Raw genomic sequence first — 22,616 nt, 5'->3', positions numbered from 1 at the left:
TTTTTTTTTTTTTTTTTTTTTTTTTTTTGATGTTCAGCGAATGTCAATTTTCAAACGAAAGAAAAAGAAAGGTCAGCTGAAATTTCAATCTATGGAGATGTATGCATTGAAACGTCCGTCTTGGCTGGACGACAAATCATCATAAATTACAATGAAAAGGTTAAATAAAACAGATGTCGACGCGAGGAATGTGGCGACGAGTGCTCGACGTTTTGACTTTGCACTCGAACAAGGAGTTGTGTAATCAGTTTTTTGCCAGCCGCTAAAATGCTCTATTCGCATGCAGTATATAACCAGAGCGCCACAAAATTTCAGCCACGTCTACGCCGGCCAAAGCATCAGTGTAGTGTCCTTTCCTCTATGTTAGAATAAAAGCTCATGCCGCCGGAAACAAGCTGCGCTTGTGTGGAAAAAACTGGCCGAATTTGCTCTTTCGTCGTTCCGTTATCGCCAGTTTTCACCAGATATCGCAAAACAATATCATAAACATCCAGTTCGCCCATGGACAGAGATGAGAACATCTGACTGCTCGTGGCCAATTTTGTTTTTATCAGTTATTCGTCATTGTTACTATTTTTTTTTTTTAAATATCTTTCCATTCGTTTTCCCCGAATGTTCGAGTTCATTTCGTTTCGAATGTTTGAAAGATCGATACTTCACTGAGGAAAAATGATAAAATTCTCGTTCTTCGAGATTTCAAGGATATGTTTCTCCACGACTTCTCGTCGAAACAGAGCTATAGAAACTAATAATCTTTCATTCATGCCTCGAGTGTACTGAAATGTTTCATCTCCGTCACGATACTTATCTCTGCTCCATTTATCTAATGAAATCTCGTTTATTTAAACACTTTCTGCTATTTCTGGGAACCTCCGCTAAATTCCTGTTGATTAAAATGATCGTAAGCAAAAGGGACGTTATATATATATTTGAGAGATTTCGTTTGATTTCAAGTCTTAATGATAAAACGCCGCCGTAACGCGATTGGATGAGTTTCTCTGGGGTCAGGACAGTTTGAAATTTTCAAAAAATCGATTTTTTTTTGTCTTAAATAGTAGTTTGATGTCTTAGAAATAAGATACAAAAAGGTCCTTAGCCTTTAAAACGACTTATTTTGGGGTATAATAATATAAATCCGTGGATACAGATAATTGAATTTGTATCACTGTTTACAACTCTATCAGTATTATAAAGTGTAAATCGTGTGATTCAAATATTACTTTCGCTGAATCGCATACTAGGGGATTTGGATTTAATTTAGTTGTGAATTGTAAGAACTGTGAGCGGCGATATATATAAGTAAAAAAATTAAATAATGGATACGTATGAAGAATGACGTTCTGGAACTTTGAACGCGTTTTTCTCGAAACTAGGCTTTTAGAAACGGTATCTAACCAACCGATTACTGTGAAACTTGGTACGTATCTTTAGTGTAACGTTCGCTAGGGATTGACGATCGAACATTTTTTAATTTTTAACAATTTCGAAAACTATAAACTAAAAACGTAGAAATTCTTGGCATAAACTCGATACATCAAAACCAAATAGCTGGTATTTTCATCATTTTCACAAAAATGATAATGTTGAATCTTCAATCCCTAGAGAGTACTGTTTACTTTTGAACTTTTCTTGCCATTTTGTTTGCAGCTAATCCTGTTTGGCTGGAATCATGCACACCGATAGGCAATGTAAAAAAAAAAAAGTTACGTAAAAGGATGCCGTTAAAGAGTTAAATAAGAGTCCTCTTTTTCTATTTTTTTAATGTTGTTCATAATGTGTTGAAATAAACCACAAATGCTCGTGTCAATCAAATATGTACTTTTGTTTTACTTGCCCTCAAAAGTATTCGTAAAACTGTCCTGCCCCCTCAATCATCATCGGCCATCTGATCATCTGATTCATCTTTTCTCAATGTACGTTTCAAATTATTGTATTGTACACGCGAAAATTCTGAAAAATTCGCGTGTCTTAAATCCAAGAACGATGTACGATGTATAATACTTCTACATGTTGTCGTCTAAGAATCTGGACTTGCCATTTTGAAGTTTGTAATAGCACTGATATTTGTCACTCGAGTCCCTTCGCGTAAGAGGGATTCAAGAACAAAAATATAATCCCAGTAAGCATCTAAATTAGTAAGAGCAAGAACACACCGGCATAGAAATTCAAGATGCGACGAATTTTTATAACAAATTCTTGGAAACGAATCTAACGTGACAGCGATACATTGGAAATTCATAACGAGAAAACTATCGGCACGCGTTTAATATGATACGAGACACCAAGCTCGTAACGACAGCGTTCCCCGTCTATTGATGATGCAACACACCTAAACTTTTCCAATTTTAACATCGTGCAACGAGAGAAGGTATCCCATTTCACGAACGAGTGTGCTATTTTCCGCCCTGTCAGTGTATTTCCAACGATTTTCCAAAACTATCGACTAACACGTTCGACACGCCGTTTGAATCTTTTATGCCGAATAAGCGACGAGGTTAGATCTCGCAGTTAGCGCACGATTTCGAAATAGAAAGAAGAAGAAGAGAAAAAAGAAAGAAAAATATGTCACACCTAACTTTTAGACCAGCAAAGCGTTAAATAATGAAAAATTCTCGATTTTCGATGCTCAATCAGAGAAATACATATGTATGCCATGCAAGAAAACATAACGAACGATAATTTTCAGCCGGCTATACAGAGAAATATATATATATATATATATATATATATATATATATATATGTATATATGTATATATAATAAGGTACGTGGAAAATCGTGATACAATTACAAATAAAATAATTCCTCTCATAACAAAATAATTTCTTCTCATGGAAAGTTTTGTATATTTTTTCCTCCCCCCCCCCTTTTTTTTCTTTATGCTTTCAAAAAAAGGAAGTTTACACGAGAGACATTGTTATTTTATCTCGATTAAATTTGGGTGATCGAATTATTCTATTTCCACTTGTATCGCTATTTTCTGTCAACTCTTTGTACACAGTATGAAAATGAAAGATGCCAAGGGATAATATCTCAAGAACTAGAAAATTTACATTCCACTGTACTTTTCAACAAAGTATTGAACGCTTGATTGCTTTTAATAATATTTTTGTCCTTTTGTGTCACACGAATTATTATGAATCTTAATGGTGAAATAGTGAAAAGATGTTCATAGGAAAGCGAGTGTAATAACACAGAAATGTTTTTGTTTCTTGTAGTTGTTGAGATGTTGACCCGCAACAGCTTTAATTTTATACCGTGCATATGCGGAATGTCTTCGGGCGAAAGATACTGGCTTGTTTTTAAATAAACAACGCGTCGCAAAAGGCCTGACAAATATTTAAATTCTAATAAAAAGATTGACATATCCATTGCTACAATATATCCAATGTCAACCTATATTTATAAGCGTAGCAATCTTGTAATTCACGATATTATTTCCGCATAAAACTGAAATCCACGAGAGAATGCAGATACACCATTTAACAAAAATAAGTAAAATTATCCACCAATGATCCAGATTCTTTCTTCGTAAAAACTTTTGAAAAGTGAAACAGTTCCCACAACTTTTACTTTGAAATTTAACTTTTACTCACGACCCAAAAGTAGCTATACATCGGCAAGATTCAAAATAGAGGGATGTCCGCCTCCAAATTTAGACAGTGGATACGATCGTTCTATCCAGAAAATAACAACAAATATCAAGATAGAAAAATAATTTTGGGAACGAAATACGAAATGCAAAAAAAAAAAAAAAAAAAAAAAAAAAAAAAAATTTTGGGAAAGAAAAAAGAAATGCAAAAAAAAAAAAAAAAAAAAAAACGAATAATTTAATCTCGCGGTAGATGATTTGATAAATAATCTTTGTTCCATTGCTCCTATTTCGATAAATAGATGGTTAACCTCTTGCGCTGGGAGAAACTGGCCACGCACGTCGAGAATTTTTTGTCACAAAATTTGCAATATTTTCTCAGTTTCAAGTACATTTAAGCATAACCCAGGCGAAACGAATAATAATAATAATAATAATAATGTCTATCCAGTGACATACCGACGAGTTCAAAAAGAAAGCGACCGTATTATTGTGTAATTATTGGTTCGGTCACTCGTTATGGTCCGCAGTCAGTTGCCAGCGCAAGTAAGTTAACGACACTTCCTGTGCCAAGCCAGCGTCCTCTACGTCGAAGACATTTCCGCATATAAGTACACGTGTACAATATTGAAATGTAAATATATATAAAAATTCATGTATGTACATATAATAGAGAAATCTAGAGACGAGATGGAACTAGACGGAGGGACTCACGCGACAAGCTCGCCGAAGAACCTGATCTTCCTGTGGCAGGTGTCGAGGAGGGAAAGACGCGAGGAGACGGTGGAGCTGGTGGCGGCGCCGTGGTGGACCGGCGTCGGTGGCGCCGACAGGGTCGAGGACGTCGAGGCGGAAGAATCCTGGAGAACGACGCGCGCCGGCGAGCGCAGCATCGTTGTCGTCGTGATCGTCGTTGTCGAGGACGATCTCTTCGGCGCCCCGTCCTCGTGCCCGAGGATCTTTTCACGTACGCTGGGTATGCACCAAATCTTGTTCGGTTCTCATCGAACACCGGCTGCGACACCGATTATCGCCGGGTGTTCTCTCGTTCTTGGTCAATCCCAACAAACTATCCTCGAAACTTCTTACCCCTCTCTATCGCGAAGCAACTAGGTATGTCTCTGTTAACTATACTATTGTTCCTTTCTTTCTTTCTTTCTTTCTTTTCTTTTCTTTTTTCTTTTTTCTTTTTTTTTTTTTTGTTTCTCGTTTTCGAGATCGAAGAACTCCAAGTCTTTTCTCGATCGAAAAATTGTCTCACAGTTTTTTGTCCGAGCGAACGATAACGTTTTAGTACATGGTTTTTAGGACTGTTCGATGAACACGAGGTAATGCACACGTTGCTGAATCGTCGTCTCGCTGGCAGGTTCCTCTGTTCCGCGTAGAAACATGATCGACGCCATGTCTGTAGCTAGCGTGGCGCCACTATCGGTCCAAGATCAACGAAGAGGGAAAATCCGGTCGCGGTGACGCGTGCCAAGTCCGTCTCGATTATCATTGAACTTGACGTCGCTCTCGATTCGCGCGAGTTAAACCACAACTCTCTCTTTCTTTCTCACTCATTCACTCACTCACTCACTCACTCACTCACTCGCTTACACATTCTCTCACTCTCTCGCTTGTTCTTTTATTAATTTCGCGATACACCGGGTGAACAATCGTTTCGTCCATGTCTAAACGAACAGTTCCCCACTCACAACTTCTACTGAGAAAATTTCAATTCCACTGTGTACTGACAGCGCGAGTTCAACCCGAGTACTTATCCTTAACCTCTTGCGCTGGAATGACGTGCCAGAATCTTTTGTTTCAAAACAATTGTAATGTTTTCGCAGTTTTAAGTATAACTAAGTGAAACAGAATAGGCAAAACGAATGATAAATTCATTACTTCTCAATAGAGCGACGAATTACTGTATACGGTTTGGTCACTCGTTATGGTCCGCAATCAGTTGCCAGCGCAAGTGATTAACGACTGAAGAGCGTGCTTTTTCCTCGATAGAACATGGAATCGGGGGAGACGTTTCAAACACTTTTAATTACTGGATTTTTCGTTAGTCTGGCTAGCTTATTGGTATTTTCACGAATTTAATTACGCATCTTGCCGAGGTTGATTTAAAACTGCTCGAGTTTGCGCATATTGGGTGACGTTTGGAAAGACTGATAAGGTCAGGTGACGCATCTGTGTGGAATGGATTTCAAACGGTTTGCTCAATACTCTCGTCGAATGGAAATATTGGTTTTATTAAAATTCAGGTGACGTGGCAATTTTATCAAACGTAAAAGAGATAAAGAAAAAAAAAAAAAAAAATAACAATTTGACGTTATATGAACTGTCAAATGCGTAAAGAATCGAGACAGTGATTATAGTTTATAAATGAAGTAATTTCTTAAATAAGAATACTTTTGAATGTCATTGGAGAAGTAAGGAATGCAAGAAAATAAAGAAGCATTCTGTGTTATCGACCTGCGTTTATGGGATTCCTCGAACGTGCAAAGACACTTTTATCCTGCTTCGAGCAGACATAAAGTATATCCCTTGAGAAAACTGTGTACCGCGCAAATTCATATTTTTAGTAATAACGAAAAATATAATGCACAAGTAGAACTACAAAGTCGTTTTTTAGAATATTTTTGAATAAAAATTCTGCCTACGAATGACAAAGAAGATAAAAAAACCCTTCTTCTTGTATTTCTTTGGAAAATAAAAATTTATTTACATTTAAGTTGTTTAGATTTTTTTTTTTCAATTTCCATGATGTAACAAGAAATTAGTCGAGAGAATACTTAAATGACGCGTGAGAAAATCAATGATACACTACATCGACGTGACAATGAAATATTTTTACGAAGAGATTAATATTAACTATTCATCTTGACACATCAAATATGCTCTGCAATTTTATACGTCTACACGAGATGTGAAATTTTCAAAATTTGCAAATAAATTAAAATAATTTAACATTATTCTGATTAAATTTTCACTTCAACAACATCATAATCTATAAATCGTTAAAAAGAATTAATCCCAAGAAGATTCAATCCTGGTAAATTTGTTTTCGCCAGACATTTCGCGAGATATTTCTCATTTCGAACAAGGCAACGTCCTTTGAAATGGCCACGAGGCTAAAAATGCTTGGGAAAACAAAAAGAGTGAAGAGTGTTCGGTGTTCTCGGTGGCGCGCGCATGTTTCTCGTTGAAATCGAAACGGGCCACCAGGACGATCGCGATTACGACTCTGCTGCTTGCTCGTTTTCTATCCTTCTTTTCTGGGGCAGAAATGCGCCGGAATTTTTAGAATGTACGGCACTTGATCATTGTCAAAACGGTACACGCGATACCTTCTTCCTACGGAAGATCACAGGGATCAAGTATACGTTTATACAGAATACCTTTAATCCTTTGTCTCACGATTTTCTTTCCAATCTCAAATGGTAAGCATTACTTATTGAAACTAGAAGATTAATTTAAAGTGTCTAAAGTATCGAAACGATTACACGTAATTTTTATTTATCAATGTTCAATTTGATGAAATTAAATTTGAAATCTGAATTGAAATTTCATTGGTTTGCAATTTCCTTTTAAATCGGGACCTTAATTTCTACCACGACTCGATATTATAAGTTCGAGGGATTAAATTCAAAGACAGTGCGCTATTGACTTTAATCCTTTCAGCCTCGGTTCGTTTTTTTTTTTTATTTTTTTTTTATTTTTAATTAAGGATTTAATTTCGAAGTATTCCTTTTTTCTTAAACACGAATATCTGGTTCGAAAAGATGAAACTGCAGGTTGGAGACTGGGACATGTAGAATACGTGTACAGTTTCCAGCATATAAATAGCATATAAAAATGCTATTCTCGACATTTGAGTAGATATTAGGTCATTCGAGCAATCGACAGCGCAATTGGCGAATTTAAAACTGACTGAAGTATTGTAGAACAAAAGAGAAACCATTAAATTGAAATAAATTATATGATAAAGAAGTACGGAAAAATAAGAATAATTAAAACAGTTGTGTATTAGTAAATTCTGTGGAAGGTAGACCAACGAAATATTAAAATTTATTCTAACAATGTTAAACGAAAATTGTAGAAAAAACATTTTCTACAATTATACTTATTTATGTGTTTGCAAAACATATATATGGAGAAATTTATAATATATCAAAAGGAATTAAAATTGCACGTTATATGATGCTTAATAAATACAGTTTTATATATTATCTTTGAAAAACAAATTCGAGTTCAATGTCTATAATATCACATCGAAATGAATCGAAGAATTTCCCTATTTATGTATATATTATCATTTTAACGAGTATAAAAAAGGGGACACATTTGTCCACTGGTGTTAAAAAGCAAATGATAAAATGTTTTTATTGCAATGATCACATGAAAAATGTAGGAACCAAACATTTACAGTATGGTAAAACAAGTTTTACGTATTTTGGCAAAACAATGCATAATTAATAATTGCAAATGATCGAAATAACATTGTTAACAAGAATAAAATAAATTATATTGCTCGTTATGCATAATTTGCTTAAGGAAATATTTGTTCGAAACAGCAATACACCGGAATTTTGGTTGAACAAATTCTGTGTATGAATTTTGAAGAATTTGCTTTAAAATGTTACTTGGGATATGTACGTTTCATTGCAACTGGAAGAATTAAACAAGAAAAATTATTAATGATTCATACACTCTTCGCGAAAACGTTTTGATAATTGTATTGATCAACAAATTTGGCTGTTTCTTTTTTAACCACTTGCGCTGGCGACTGATTGCGGACCATAACGAGTGACCAAACCGTATACAGTAATTCGTCGCATTCTTTTTGAACTGGTCGGTACGACATCACTGGATAGAAATTATTGAGAAGTAATAAATTTATCATTTGTTTTGCGTATTTTGTTTGACTTAAATATACTTAAAACTGAGAAAATACCAAAATATAAAATATAAGATATAAATAAAATATAAATATAATATAAGATAATGAGTAAAATATAAAATATAAAATAAATAAAATATAAATATAATATAAGATAATGAATAAAATATAAAATATAAAATAAATAAAATATAAATATAAGATAATGAATAAAATATAAAATATAAAATAAATAAAATATAAGTATAATGTAAGATAATGAATAAAATATAAAATTTTGAAACAGAAAATTCTCGACGTGCGTGGCAAGTCATTTCAGCGCCAGAGGTTAATTTATTTTTCACTGAGATGCTTTCTTTCTACTTTTTCTGTATACGACATAACGATTAAACTTTAAAAAAAATCAATAAAACCCGAGATTAATTAAATCAAATACGTGAAAAACAACAGATATCGGAAGTAAGTAATTAAATGAATACAGTCAGGTTCGGATACCGATGGAATTGAAGCAGAGTGCGAAAGATATAGAAATAATTGTAATCGAGATTTGCTCGACAGCGTTTCGCCACTTCGTTTGTCTATACATCGATGTAATCAAACGCTGTAGGAGACAGATAAATAGGGTTCAATAGAAATGGCTGTAACAGATAATCTGAAACAACGCCATTCAGGGAGCTATTAGGGTAGCAAGGTCATTGCAATAAAATCACCCCTCGGTAGATCTAAAGTTTAATAGGAGAGAGATAATGGCCGATCGAGGTCCCTAGGATCTCTCTTCGCTGTATATATATTTGCCGATGCAATGGCACTCTGATGCATTATTATGATTCACAGTTTGGCATTTGGAGATAACGTCGCTATCCAGTGTTAATGTCGTCAGCATCGTGATAACAAATTTTGATTTACCCGCCAACACGTGCTCTACGTTCCTACATTTTTCGAATTTTGTCGTCTCATTTGCTCGTCTATTGTACAGCTGCATTTACAACATTGTAAACAATCGCCACACCGTGCGATTGTTTATTCTTACTAGTTTCAAAGTTTCAATCGATAGGGCGCAATCCAGTAAAGAACTGAAGGTCTGATTGAATTAATCATGGGAACATGGTTCACACTTCGCACCCACCTTACATTCGCGTGTACGTCTCTTAAAACCAGTGGTTCTTAACCATTAATGAAGTCACGGAACACTCTTGACTATAACGCTAAAACGAGTAAGGTTATACTTGCTAATAAATATAAGCATGCACGTGTCCCATTATTAAAAATTATACATATGTACGTATGTATGTGCAGGTATTAAAGTATATATAGGTGACGATGAAAAAGAGAAAGCAGTAAAATATTAATTTCCGAAAATTGCAACTACAGTAACTCTTTCATAATCTTTTTTTCTAAATTAATCAATGATGAAACTTATATCTGTCACGAGGTTTTTACGAGGGAGCTAATATGTAATGTTAGTTCAGGGAGAACTGACATACATGTTCATTTCTCGCCTACATTAGTATGTAAATGTTCTTTCAAAAGGCCATAAAATTTATCGGATCGAGAAAATTGGCAGATAAATCACACCTACATTTTTTCCACAACTCGCAAGCTTTCATAATTTCGCGGAACAACCGGTTAAAAACCACTGCTTTAGAAACTACTCTTTTTACCTTATCGAAGTGAAAAATAATCTAGTAGTTTTCGTGAGAATAATATCAATAAACTATGTGATAAACGCTATCGGACAAACAACCGGAAAGGAGACAATTTTACATCATCAAAGAAAAAAAAAAAAAAAGTCGAAAAGAGGCAATAAAATTTGTTCATTTAAAAACGTTGTTTTCGAGAAAATCGTATTTGTCATTTACGTTCATATTCGTTTCATCGATACATTATGTTCGCAATAAAATAAATTTTGTGCGCAATATCAAAGTGTAGCGATATAAAAAGCAATTAAAAAAAAATCGATATACAAAGAGCATCTGCCGCCTGTACTTTTTCCGGATTGTTTCCGTGATTACGCCTTTCGCAAATTCTACAAAATATCGAACGGATTTTACATGCGTTGCAATTTCGCGGATAGCTTTGAATATTTGCTATTGCATCGGGTTACCCTGCGGAAACGGATGAAGTTCCATTACGCGAAGTTAAACTAAATAAAGTACCGACTGGTTCGATAGGAAACCGCAATGAGGTAACGCGGAAATATAAATAGAATTACACTCGCGCGGTGAATTACTGACAACGTTTGATTACTTTTAATAGATGAAACGTGATTTTTTTTTGCAGTTTTTCATTATTCAAAATTAATCAAACGCAATTTTATATAGAATTGATTGTTAAGAGAAGTTTCTTTTTTTGTGAAAAAAATTTGAGAATAAGTTGATATTTACATGAGCTTGACCATGATATGTGTTGTCGAAGAAGATTTTGGCTGTCGCCTTAATATTCCTTAAAAAATTATTAATTGCTAAAAATAGAATGTGAAACATCAATTTTTCAAAAAAAAAAAAAAAATATATATATATATATTTATAATTTATATATATATATAAAATATGTTCAGTTATTTTATATATATAATATTTTATATATAAAATATTATATAACACTTTATATATATTATATTCTTTATATATTTATTATATAATGTTTTATATGTAAATTTGTTTCAAACTACAGTACACAGACTGAGAAAGAACCTAATTTAACCTAATTTGTTTTTGAGATGGATCAAATTACCTTCATCTGAATTTAATTCAAGACTGATTCAAGTTAGATTAAATTTTATTGTTTTGGATTGAGTGTTTCATGTATTCCATAAAAATGCATCGTGCAGTTAACAATTACAGAAATTAGTTATAATTCATAATTTTGAAAATTTACCAACACGATCCTCGAACAATATTCTGAATAATAATAATGTGAGCAATGCATTTTAACGAACATCGGAACGAAATATTTGCAATCGGCATCACGTCACGATCGCTCTTTTTATGTTCTTAACAGTCTTGGACATTTGGTTGGAAAATGTCTTATTTTTAACAGTTAATGACTTTTAAGGAATAACGAGCAACAGCTAAAACCTCTTGGTCCTTGACAATATGCCAAGGCCAAGATCATTGGAGCAGCATCTTCTAATGCAACCTCTTGCGCTAGTAACTGGTCGTGGCACGGACCATAACGAGTGACCAAACCGTACACAATAATTCGTCTTCTTTTTGAATTCATCGGTATATCATCACTGGATAGAAATTACTAAGAAATAATAAATTTATTATTTGTTTTGCCTCAATATACTTAAAGAGAAAATATTGCAATTTTGCACGACGAATTAGTGACAATATTTAACAAACTTCAGTAGATGAAACGCGGATAACTCTTGAGCTTTCTATTATTCAAAATCGGTAACATAATTTTATGAAATTTTAAGCGTTCCAAGAGAGAAGTTCTTTTACGAAATATTTGAGAATGAATGAAGAAATGATTGAACCTGCTTTCTCACGACCTTAAACCTTTACGTCACGGTGTGAATTATTTCCGAAAATACATCGGCAATAAAACTTAAAGGCTCGGGTCGTATTTACATCGCAGAATGTCTGGACGAGCGCACTCTCGCTGAAAGACCGTTCAAAAGCATCCAAATAATTCGCCTTCGTGATTCGAAATCGTGGCACGAACACCCTGCCGAACTTCCGGAAATTTATCAACTCCTTACACACTCGCTGGTATATTTCACTGTAGAACCGAAGTTCCAAGAGCAGATATCATTCTTGACTGCGCTGAACATTAGAAAACTCGGCTAATCATTCGAACATCGCGTGCGTGGGAGGAAGAAGCTCTATTTATAGATAATTTCCGTGTTTTTTCACATAATTGTCACGTAAATAAATATTTATTTCTTCGGATCGTTATTATACACTGAGTATCAAAAATATCAAAATTTATTTATGTATTGCTACGCTATGTATTGTACTACAAACAATAAAGATTTTTCTCTTACGAGATGAACACTTTTTATGAATTGTAAAATTTGATGTTTAACAGAGAAAAAGGATGTTTAATAAAATATCTTAATGATCTTGAATCTTAATATCATTTTTGCTATATAAGTCGAAAAATAGTTATACTTTAAGTTAATGTAGCAAATAAGTGATAATTGCTCGACATAAACCACTTTCGTAACTATGGGTATTAATTTAAATTATGTTTATTAATATAAATTATGTAATTAATTCAACCACTTTTGATAAAGCCAAATTTTTAACATCTAAATGTAAAAATTCTCTTAAAAAAAAAAAAAAGAAAAAAGAAATTTTGACTCAATGCTACAAAAAGAAAAAAGTAGAAACGAGAATGGAAACGATGAAAAATCGAAGCGTCAAAGAAATCTTATTCTTTGATAACCTTCTTTTTCTTCTGAAAGTACATTAACCTAATTATAAGAGATAATTGATATCGAGTGAGCGAAAACGGAGAAGTTAACCGAGACGATGTTTCATTAGACAATTTCTCGTCCCCGTTGCATTCAATATCCATGATCAGTAGCAAACAATTCTCAAGACATTTAACCATACGAAACACGTTTTCCATTGAAAGTTTTTTTGTTCGTATTTTTTTTACGGTATAGAATATATTTTACTTCGCGTACGTCACTCAAGATGTCACTATTGCCTGTAATAATACGAAAATACACGAGAAAACCGCTAATGAGAAAACGGAGGATTACGATCGATAGATTATTTCTGTCAAGGTCGCGGTCTTTTCAGATTTCAAGGTTGTCATATTTTCTTCTTCTTCTTCTTTTTTTTTTTTTTTTTTTTTAAATAAAAGAAAATTAAGATCTTCAAACGATCGTAAAATTGAAACTGAAATAATTAAGTTTATGAATGGAGATTTGTGAAATCTGAAACATTCTTTGGAAATGTTGAAAACATTTTCAAGCACAATAGACTATGCGAAGTGAAATTTAAAATCGAGATCTGCAGAGTTGCAACGCTCGGTACGTAAATAATGTTTCTAGAGAGATTGAATTACTAATTTCGAATTTCATTACATATTTAAAGTTTAGATAAGTATGATGTATTTCAATCAATCAAGAGCCAAAACGTTGCTTTAACGCAACATTTCATTTGCAATTCTTCTAAATCATTTTAGTACATGATAGCTACGAAAGTATGTTCGATTCTCTAACTTAATGAAATGTGTAAAAATGGTACTTTATTAGTACAAATGACTTGGTCCTTAATGGATTAAGTTCAGGAAGAACTTTATCGATATTCGTCTCTAAATATGACATAAATCTCTGCAACACTATACTTAAGAAAACAGGAAAGAAAAAAAAAAATAATGACACGAATGATACCAATTTAACGCTAATTTTCCAGGAAAAAAACGTAATCTCGTAAGTTATTTACTCGAACAGTTGCAACGATCCGATTATTTTCTCAGCAGTTCCGTGCAACAAAACCAAGAAAACATTATTTACGAACGAAACACGGATACTGTCATAACCGCTCCGCAGACTGTTCCTTGGTCCTTTTTTTTTTTTTTTTTTCTTTTCAGGGTCAAAATAATACACAATGGCGTTAGGCGGTGCTTGTAACCCGTGGCTTCCGACTTATGTGTGCGAGGAAATAACGAGCGAGCACGCTGCGATCGTAAATTCGGCTCGATTTATCGAGCCTTCAAGCGCGATTAAAAAAAATGATTGTCGGACTCTGTGCATCACTATTTATTGCCTGNTTTTTTTTTTTTTTTTTTTTTTTTTTTTTTTTTTTTTTTTTTTTTTTTTTTTTTTACGGAGGATCCCTGAAGGTTCGATCCAGCGATTTAGGTTCGCTTGATTACTTGAAAAATTTGATGAAAAGAAGAGAAAGTGTTCAGGCGTGTATGTTGCAACTGATGAAAAATTGATCAATCGATTGGAAAATGGAAAATAATTGAATGTTATAGATTAAGATTCCAGAAAAAGATTCTGTTGCTTATATCGTCTACTACAGGATGATTTAACTCTTCTGTTAATAAGTTACACATATCAATGTTTATTTTAGAAATGATTTAAATTTTCGTCTATAAATACTTAACCTTTTTAGGACAAATAATTGCATAATTCCTTTTGTGCTTTGTAAGAGTGTAAGAAGATATACTCTTGTTTGCTTTTGTTTCAGTTCGTGGAAATATGTCTGCGATATATCTTCGTCACTTATAAACGAAACGCTAATTTATCACGGAATTAAACATAATAAACATAATCTCTACGTGTGTATATTCCACATTGTTATTTTCAAGCAAGTACCAAAATATCAAACATGTAATAACAATACATATACAAATAGTTTAAAACAAGAAAAAGCTATAATTATTAAATATTTTGTTTGAATAATACAATCCTCTGCTATTAGTAATTTCCAATAATGCGTACAGAGATTTTTTACATTCTAAATAAAAAATAAAAAAAATCTTTTATTAATACTTCATACGAATGTATTTTATTAAATAAAAATTTAAGAGTTTATATGTAACTAATTTATGTAAAATTTAATCAATTAATTAATAAGAAACCTGAAATGATTGTTTTTTCTTCTGCATGCTCCGATCAGCTAGTAATTAATATAGTAGATACACGACAAAGCTACGAATCCACTCTTAAAACTTTCTGATTTAGGAACTTCTGCTTTATTAAGTATAATTTTTATAATAAAACTATGTTTCGTCAGACACGTAATTGTAATTGTTTCACCAAAGTAAAATCGTATTAGTTTGTATTTACATTAGTTACTACTCTCAGTACTTTAGCTATAATTAAATTTTAATGTCAGACTGACAGATAAACGGACGTATTTGTAGCAGATATGATTGAGTAGATTGATTGAACAGAATACCATTCGATATCGTTATTGTCGGGCTGTTAAGATTAAAGAACTGCTCGATAGCAATAAATAATAAATGTGTGCATCGAATTGCAAAATATATGACGTGTGATAGCCAGATACTAAACAAAAGGAATTAATATTTCAGATTATATTGTCTATAAAATAATACTACAAAATTCATAACCAACATGCTGCCACACCCATACTCAATATATTTCAACTGAATTTAATATGTAAATATGAATATTCATGTAAAATATCTAAAATTCATCAAATTTATTAAGTGTAAAGTTTTCATACTGATACTGTCAGAATGATAATAAAGAAATAAATTTTCATTTGCAACGTATGTATTCTGAATTTTAAAATAATAAAAATTTTGTTGCAACTGCGGATATTATAAAAAAAACACACACAAAATTCATTCAATGTGTAAATATTAAAAAAAAAATTAATCGATAGGAAATAATTGGAAACTCTGTTTGTTCGAAATATTCATGTACCGAATGCGTGCGATACTTTATACACGAAACAATGAGCATTATCATTTCCTAAAATTTCTGATACACGTAACTATTTTTAATATATAACAATTGGCGACTAAAAGACAAAAGTTCCACTGTTCTCTGACGTTGAGGTTAATTCATTTATTTTAATTCATTTTACTTCACTTCGTTTAATTCCACTGTATTATTAAATTAAAATTTTTATTCCTCTGTCAAACATGTGTTTAACTTTCATGCTGCTAATGTATTAGCTGATAATGTATCAAAGTTGATATTGCAAAAGATGATAAAAAAAATTAGATCACGCGTAGGTGATCGAATAGATGAATAAGAAAACATAAAAAGTATAATAGTATGACTATGCACATTGAGGTAACGTGAGAAATGTGTAGGAGTCGATTTATGAGAATAGATTTGCGTAACAGTGTTGTTCACATTGTGAAAAACGAGACTTTATATAACATTCCATATTCACGCTTGTTTTCCTGTTCATTTTTTTAATGTCTTATTTAAAACATATCCAATATATTAATATATATATATATTGGCGTACAATAGGAAATAAAATTAGGAAAAATGATTTTATTATAGAAACAGTAAATACTAATTATATTTATTTCATTTATCAATTTAACTTGCATATACTCTGTTTTATGTTAATAAAAGATAAGAGTCAATTTTTACATTATAAGTAATTAGTGATACTTGATATAAGTTACTGAAAAAAAAAAAGTAGTTTTTCTTTCAAGTTATGTCATCATAATTACTAATGCTCTAGTTATTTTTAATAAAGCTATATTCTGTTCTGAATTTGTTACAATGTCATCTAAAGGGTTGACATAAAAAATAAAATTATAATTGTTCCTCGGATCAATATGGAGGTTAGGGACAATTCCCCCTCTCCTGCCCCGCGTAGTCGAAAATCCGCATATAATTTTTGACTCTTCAAAACCTGTTCAGAAGCTTTATTTTACATACTTCATTTATTCTGCATGTGTATGAAAAAAACAATGTTATTATTATGAAAATTATAAGGATTATTAATATAGTATATATTAATATAATAATAATATATTATTATTATTATTACTATTACCAATATACTATATTTATATTTATTATATAATATTTAAATATATAAGGATTATTAATATAATACATATTAATATAATAATATAATATTATTATTATTACTAATATAATGTATTTATATTTATTATATAATATTTAAATTATAAATGTAATATAAATGTTATATAATATTTAGGTTATTAATGTAATATATAATATATTATGTATTAATATATTATATAATATTTAGATTAGTAATATAATATATAATATTATAATATAAATCCTTAAAGATTGTATTAATTACAAAGTGATGGTTTCCTTTCGAGGAACCTCCTACGCTACTGACTCAGAATATGTGTAACGCGAATTCGCGTTGTTCGAGGGTCAATAGATAAACGAAACGTCGAAGAATAAAAGGATCAAAGCTGCCATAAAAGCAAACGACCAACGCTCGATTCCAGCTGGATAATGCTATCTTTCGTCAGCAAAGAATTTACATAACGAAAGAGAGAGAGAGCGAGAGAGAGCGATAAGACGCGTTTCAATACATTGATTGGATGAAGGGTATTAAAGATGTAACGAACGCATAGTAAAACAAGGCTTTTCAAACGTTGTATAAATTAAATCATCGCAGGCGAGTGTGCACATAAGCGCACGTGTTCTGACAAACCGCACCTCGGTTTGAAACTTTCAACAAACGATAGATATACGCGTACGTATATATATATATATATATACGCGTACGGATGACATACACACATACATACATACACAAAGGACCAAGCTAGCATAGACATCAATCGCACGCCGTCGATCGAAATTTATGCTTAACTGAGCATCTCATTAAAGTGACGTCATTAAGGCAAGGGAGACGGATAATAAACGTACGTGACTGGCGTGAACAACGAGCCTTGGACCTCTCCTTCTGGTTCTTTCATGACACTGAAAAAAACGCTCCCGACATCGGAGCCGTTCCGTCGCAAATATTGCCTCTTAATTGATTGTAAAATAACAAGTTGACAGTATGTCCTGCTATCTCGATGATTTCAGAGCGTTTCTTTATTATTTTTCAGCCTTTTCCACGCAAGTTTTCTTTCTCTTTTTAATGGACGTGTATGTGAAAATAAGATTAGTCAACATTTAGTTACATTACAATTGGTAATTCATATTATATATTAAGTATATAATTATATAATATATAATATAGTATAATACTATACATTATATTATAATATTAATATATAATAGCAATTTTTTTTAATGGATGCGTATATGAAAATAAAATTATTATAATAATTTATTATACATTATATTATAATATTAATATATAATATATGATAGCAGTATTTTTTTAATGGATGCGTATGTGAAAATAAAATTATTATAATATTAATATATTATACATTATATTATAATATTAATATATAATATATAATAGCAATATTTTTTTTAATGGATGCATATGTGAAAATAAGATTAGTCAAAATTTAGTTACATGACATTTGGTAATTTATATTATATATTAAGTATATAATTATATATATTACAATATATATATATATATATATATATATATATATATATAATATACTACAATATTAATATATTATATATTGTACTATATATTAAGATGACGTTACTTATGAATTTCATTTATTTACAATTTATGCTCTTAATTCTACTAGATTAAAGTAAAACATTTTCTCTATCTGAGATTAATATATTAAAAATGTCGAATCAATTCAAATTGCACGGAACATTCTTATATATTATTGAATGTGGATACTACGCGACGTGAAACAACGGACATTTAACCCGTTAAAAATTCAACAGTTCAACTGGATGGACGAGAGTCGGAATCGTGTTAGAGCGTAAGTATCCCGGGTAAAGCACGCTACGAGTTTTCAGCTGTCCAAGGTCGCTATCCCCACCACAATTTAAACCACAAAAGGTCCAGAGTTTGTTTGGTCTGGCACGTATCTTGTGTTTCTTAAGGTCTGCGGTCGAAGAAGCGAATCTCGAGAATGCGCGTGGAGTATAACAAATGGAAGAAGAAAGAGCACGGATGGCATGGATTTATATACGAAAGATGTCGATACGTTACGACTAAAGAGAGAATTATTTAATCGCGAACAGTTTCTTGATGGTAGTCGGTTAGTAAACACTGAAACGAACACACCGACGAATAATACCTTGGAAAATAACTGCCAGAGAAAAGTTATCGGTTGAGTGCTATGGTGACTCATAGTTAAATGGCAAAGGCACGATTATTCAACGACCAAATTAACATCCGTGGCCTTCATTTTCTTTTTCCTTTTTCGATAATACGTTCTATTATCGCGGCTTTTACGAAATTGTAATGATAGTACGGTTTAACATGCGTTAAAGCTTCCTTTTGAAGATGAAGTTAAAAGGAAATATTGTGTTTAACGATAGTAGTGCACTTAAATGCGATACTTGGCATTTAAATGCGAAAATTGCTCCAATTATTTCTTTTCTATTTATCTACGTGTTTCTAGTGCTTTTTACGTTTCTGAAACAAACACTTGAACACTTTTTCTGCTGTGTTTCACATTTGGAAAAAATATTGCTTTCGTAATTCATGAATGTCTCTCTAATCAGTGTCTCATCTCGATGTGGACCATCAGGTGCACTCTTGTACAACTTGATGAAAATACAGCAGCATAGACGGAAGCGTCTAACTGATTTGCGAATAGAAAGGCACGTTAACAGCCACCGCACACGCATCTATGATTGCGACCTCACGCCATTGATATTCATTTTCCACGCTTAACCGAGGACACGTGACGATTGACTAATGAACCACCAACGGCGACAGTGATGTAAGTCAATTTCGATCAGACACACGCCGCAAAAACAAATTAAATTATTCTATCTATCCATCGTCGAATCATGATTCTGACTAGATCAAAGACTAATCATATTATTGGGGAATTATATATATATACACACGCAAAAATATAAAACAGAAATAATTAACAGTACAATATATCATCAACATTAAAATAATTTCAATATTAATATTTTAATTAATAAATAATTTTAATATTAACATTTTAATCGATAAATAATTTTAATATTAATATTCTAATTAATAAATAATTTTAATATTAACATTTTGATCGATAAATAATTTTAATATTAATATTTTAATTCATAAATTGATAATTTTAATATTAAAATGATTTAAACAAATATTTAAATTTAATTTTTTCGTTCAAATGCATTGAATCTGAATGGTGAAAACGCAAAACTGATTACCAATGCTAATTTCTGCGCCAGGGTAGATAGATATCGTTCAATCAATTTTCTTCGGTGGGTTTCAGAAATACAGTCTCGAGACACACGAAATTTCGATAAATTGTCGTTCTCTACCTCGAACCATTCACTTTTCATTGGCCATAGACTCCGTCTCGAATATAGAAAAATATTTCTTTGTATTACACGTGTCAATGTCAGCTTAGAAGAAATGTAGCTAAGAAATATCCGTAAGGAGAAAGAACACACGAGTTAAATATGCGAGAAAAATGTTGAAGATCTGATCGACTTTAAAACAGTGGCATATAATTTCTTAAACTATTGTAGCAAAATGGTAAACACGGTTCGACAGAATTAGGGGCAGAAAAGCACGAAGGATAAATTACAAATAGTGAAGTTGCCGAGACCTAATTAAAATTTGAAGCGCCGTCTGTTCATAAATAGCTACGCTCGAACAGATCCGAGGTAAGAGAACGCAAAACTCCTAAATTTCAAACATAACGAAGTCACGTTCGTATTACGAATCCAATCCATGTTGAGAACCACCAGTAGAATACTTAACATAGAATTCGAACTTATTATATACTGCGCTACTCATTTGAAACAACATTTGTTTGAATTTCAATGATTTTCTTCTGGCTAAACGCGAAGCAATGCGAAATTTCTGCTTGAAATTTTTCTAACCAACTTTCTACTGAATTTTTAATTGAAATTCTTTCTAATCTAACACCAATAACAACAATCATGCTGACCTTGTGTTTAATTATTAAAATATCACAATAATCCTGTAATTAAGTGACACAATCAATGTACAAATGATACATTTTACCCATCATCATTTATACTCTGTTCTAATTTTTTTCTATCTCATTACGTATCAAAATTATCCCTGCTTCCCCTAAGATGTAAGGATCGCTTGTATTTCAAATAAAAAAACCAAAAAGTTTTCTATTTTAAGATATTTAGTATTAAATTTATTTTATTAAATAAAAATCCAATAGTACTTATGTACTATGGACATAATGGGCAGAAAAGTGAGCAAAAAAATATATAAATATATAAAATAAAATTTTTTCGTAATTTACCAAGTATACTTAAATTTAGCAAATTGAAAATAATTAACAGGAAGTTATTCCAAATAAGTTGAGAACGTAGAATGAACTACTTGTTAAATATATATATATATATATATACTAAAAAGAAAGAATTGTATTTTATATTTCTTTCATATTTTTTCACAAAGAATCACCTTGTACATAATACTGCATGCATTCTACATACAGTATATCTTATTTAAGTCACACATTTTAACAAATTATTTTTGTTTACAATCAGAGGTAAAAAAGAATACTTAAGAGGAGTGTGTATAATTTCAGGACGCATATTTAGTGATGATAAGAAAAAAATTCGTTCCAAGATCATTACAAATGTTGTTCCAAGGTCATCTTTATTCTTTCGCTCTTTTTTTTTTTTAATTATGCGACGTTTTGATTGATTATAACAATATGATCTTGAAATGAATATAATAATAATAATTTAGATTCAGTTGTCGAGTTAAATAGGGCGCTTAAACAGGGTAAAATGTATCATGTAACTCTATTCTAAGGAAGGTCACAGTTACCTGAGAAACCTGATTGTTTTTTCCTCTGTGTACATGCACATTAAATAAAAATAAGTATAACGTACACACGACAAAGTTGCAACTCCCCTCTTAAAATTGTAAAATTCCCCCCTTGGTTGGGAACTCCTGCTCTATACTTAACTCATATAACATATAACAGTCTCGAGAATTTTTGTCCCAATGACATCGAAAGAGCCGCGCACATTAATGCACATTTTTGTCCACGTGACACGCGGTTTTTAATCCAACAACAATCCGATATAATAATCTTTAAATTGTTCTGCACCTTTGACCACTTGCGGACCATAACAAGTGACCAAACCGTATCGTCGCTTTCTTTTTCTTTTCAACTCGTCGATATCACTGAATAGAATATGATAATACTGGACAGCAATTATTAAGAAGTAATGAATTTATCGTTTGTCTCGCCTGTGTTATACTTAAATATACTTAAAATTGAGAAAATGTTGCAATTTTGAAACAAAAGATTCTCGACGTGGGTGGCACGTCATTCTAACCCAGCGCAAGAGGGTTAACTTCGATCCTACGCGGCGGTCACAAAGAGAGAAGAGAAAAAAAAAATCGATATTTATACAGGATTATTTATAACGCTGGATAATTTTAAACGCGTGATTCAGGATTTCGAGTAAAAGCAACGACAATCTCGGCAAAAACGTTCGCCGATTTTCTAGGCGTGGAAAGGCAGTGAAAGACTTTCTCTCGTCTATACGCGACCGGTGTCAGCTACAAGTTTGCGCAGAGAGGTTGAAGAAGAACACTGGTCGAG

The 22,616-nt window shown here is 32.1% G+C and overlaps 1 protein-coding gene and 1 long non-coding RNA gene across 3 annotated transcripts in view; both read right to left on the bottom strand.

The window, feature by feature from the left end:
• LOC122536213 (MOB kinase activator-like 2) overlaps positions 1-4,751 on the bottom strand; it is a 23,382-nt gene extending 18,631 nt beyond the window's left edge. For both annotated transcript variants that reach the window (XR_006308358.1, XM_043668392.1), the window contains exon 1: positions 4,307-4,751. Coding sequence is in view for 1 of the 2 variants with exons in the window: in XM_043668392.1 (XP_043524327.1) it covers positions 4,307-4,485 (179 nt within the window). In the remaining variant the exon portion in view is untranslated. The remainder of the gene's footprint in view (positions 1-4,306) is intronic.
• Positions 4,752-4,785: 34 nt separating this feature from the next.
• On the bottom strand, positions 4,786-22,025 carry LOC122536216. Its single transcript, XR_006308359.1, has 3 exons — positions 22,015-22,025; positions 5,562-6,837; positions 4,786-5,362 (listed from the first exon to the last, which is right to left on the bottom strand). It is a non-coding gene; the product is annotated as an uncharacterized LOC122536216 (long non-coding RNA).
• Between the last annotated feature and the right edge of the window lie 591 nt (positions 22,026-22,616).

Source organism: Frieseomelitta varia, unplaced genomic scaffold (genome assembly GCF_011392965.1).
Source record: "Frieseomelitta varia isolate USP_RPSP 00005682 unplaced genomic scaffold, Fvar_1.2 scaffold_814, whole genome shotgun sequence".
NCBI lineage: Eukaryota > Metazoa > Arthropoda > Insecta > Hymenoptera > Apidae > Frieseomelitta > Frieseomelitta varia.
This window is presented reverse-complemented; position numbering and strand designations above follow the sequence as displayed.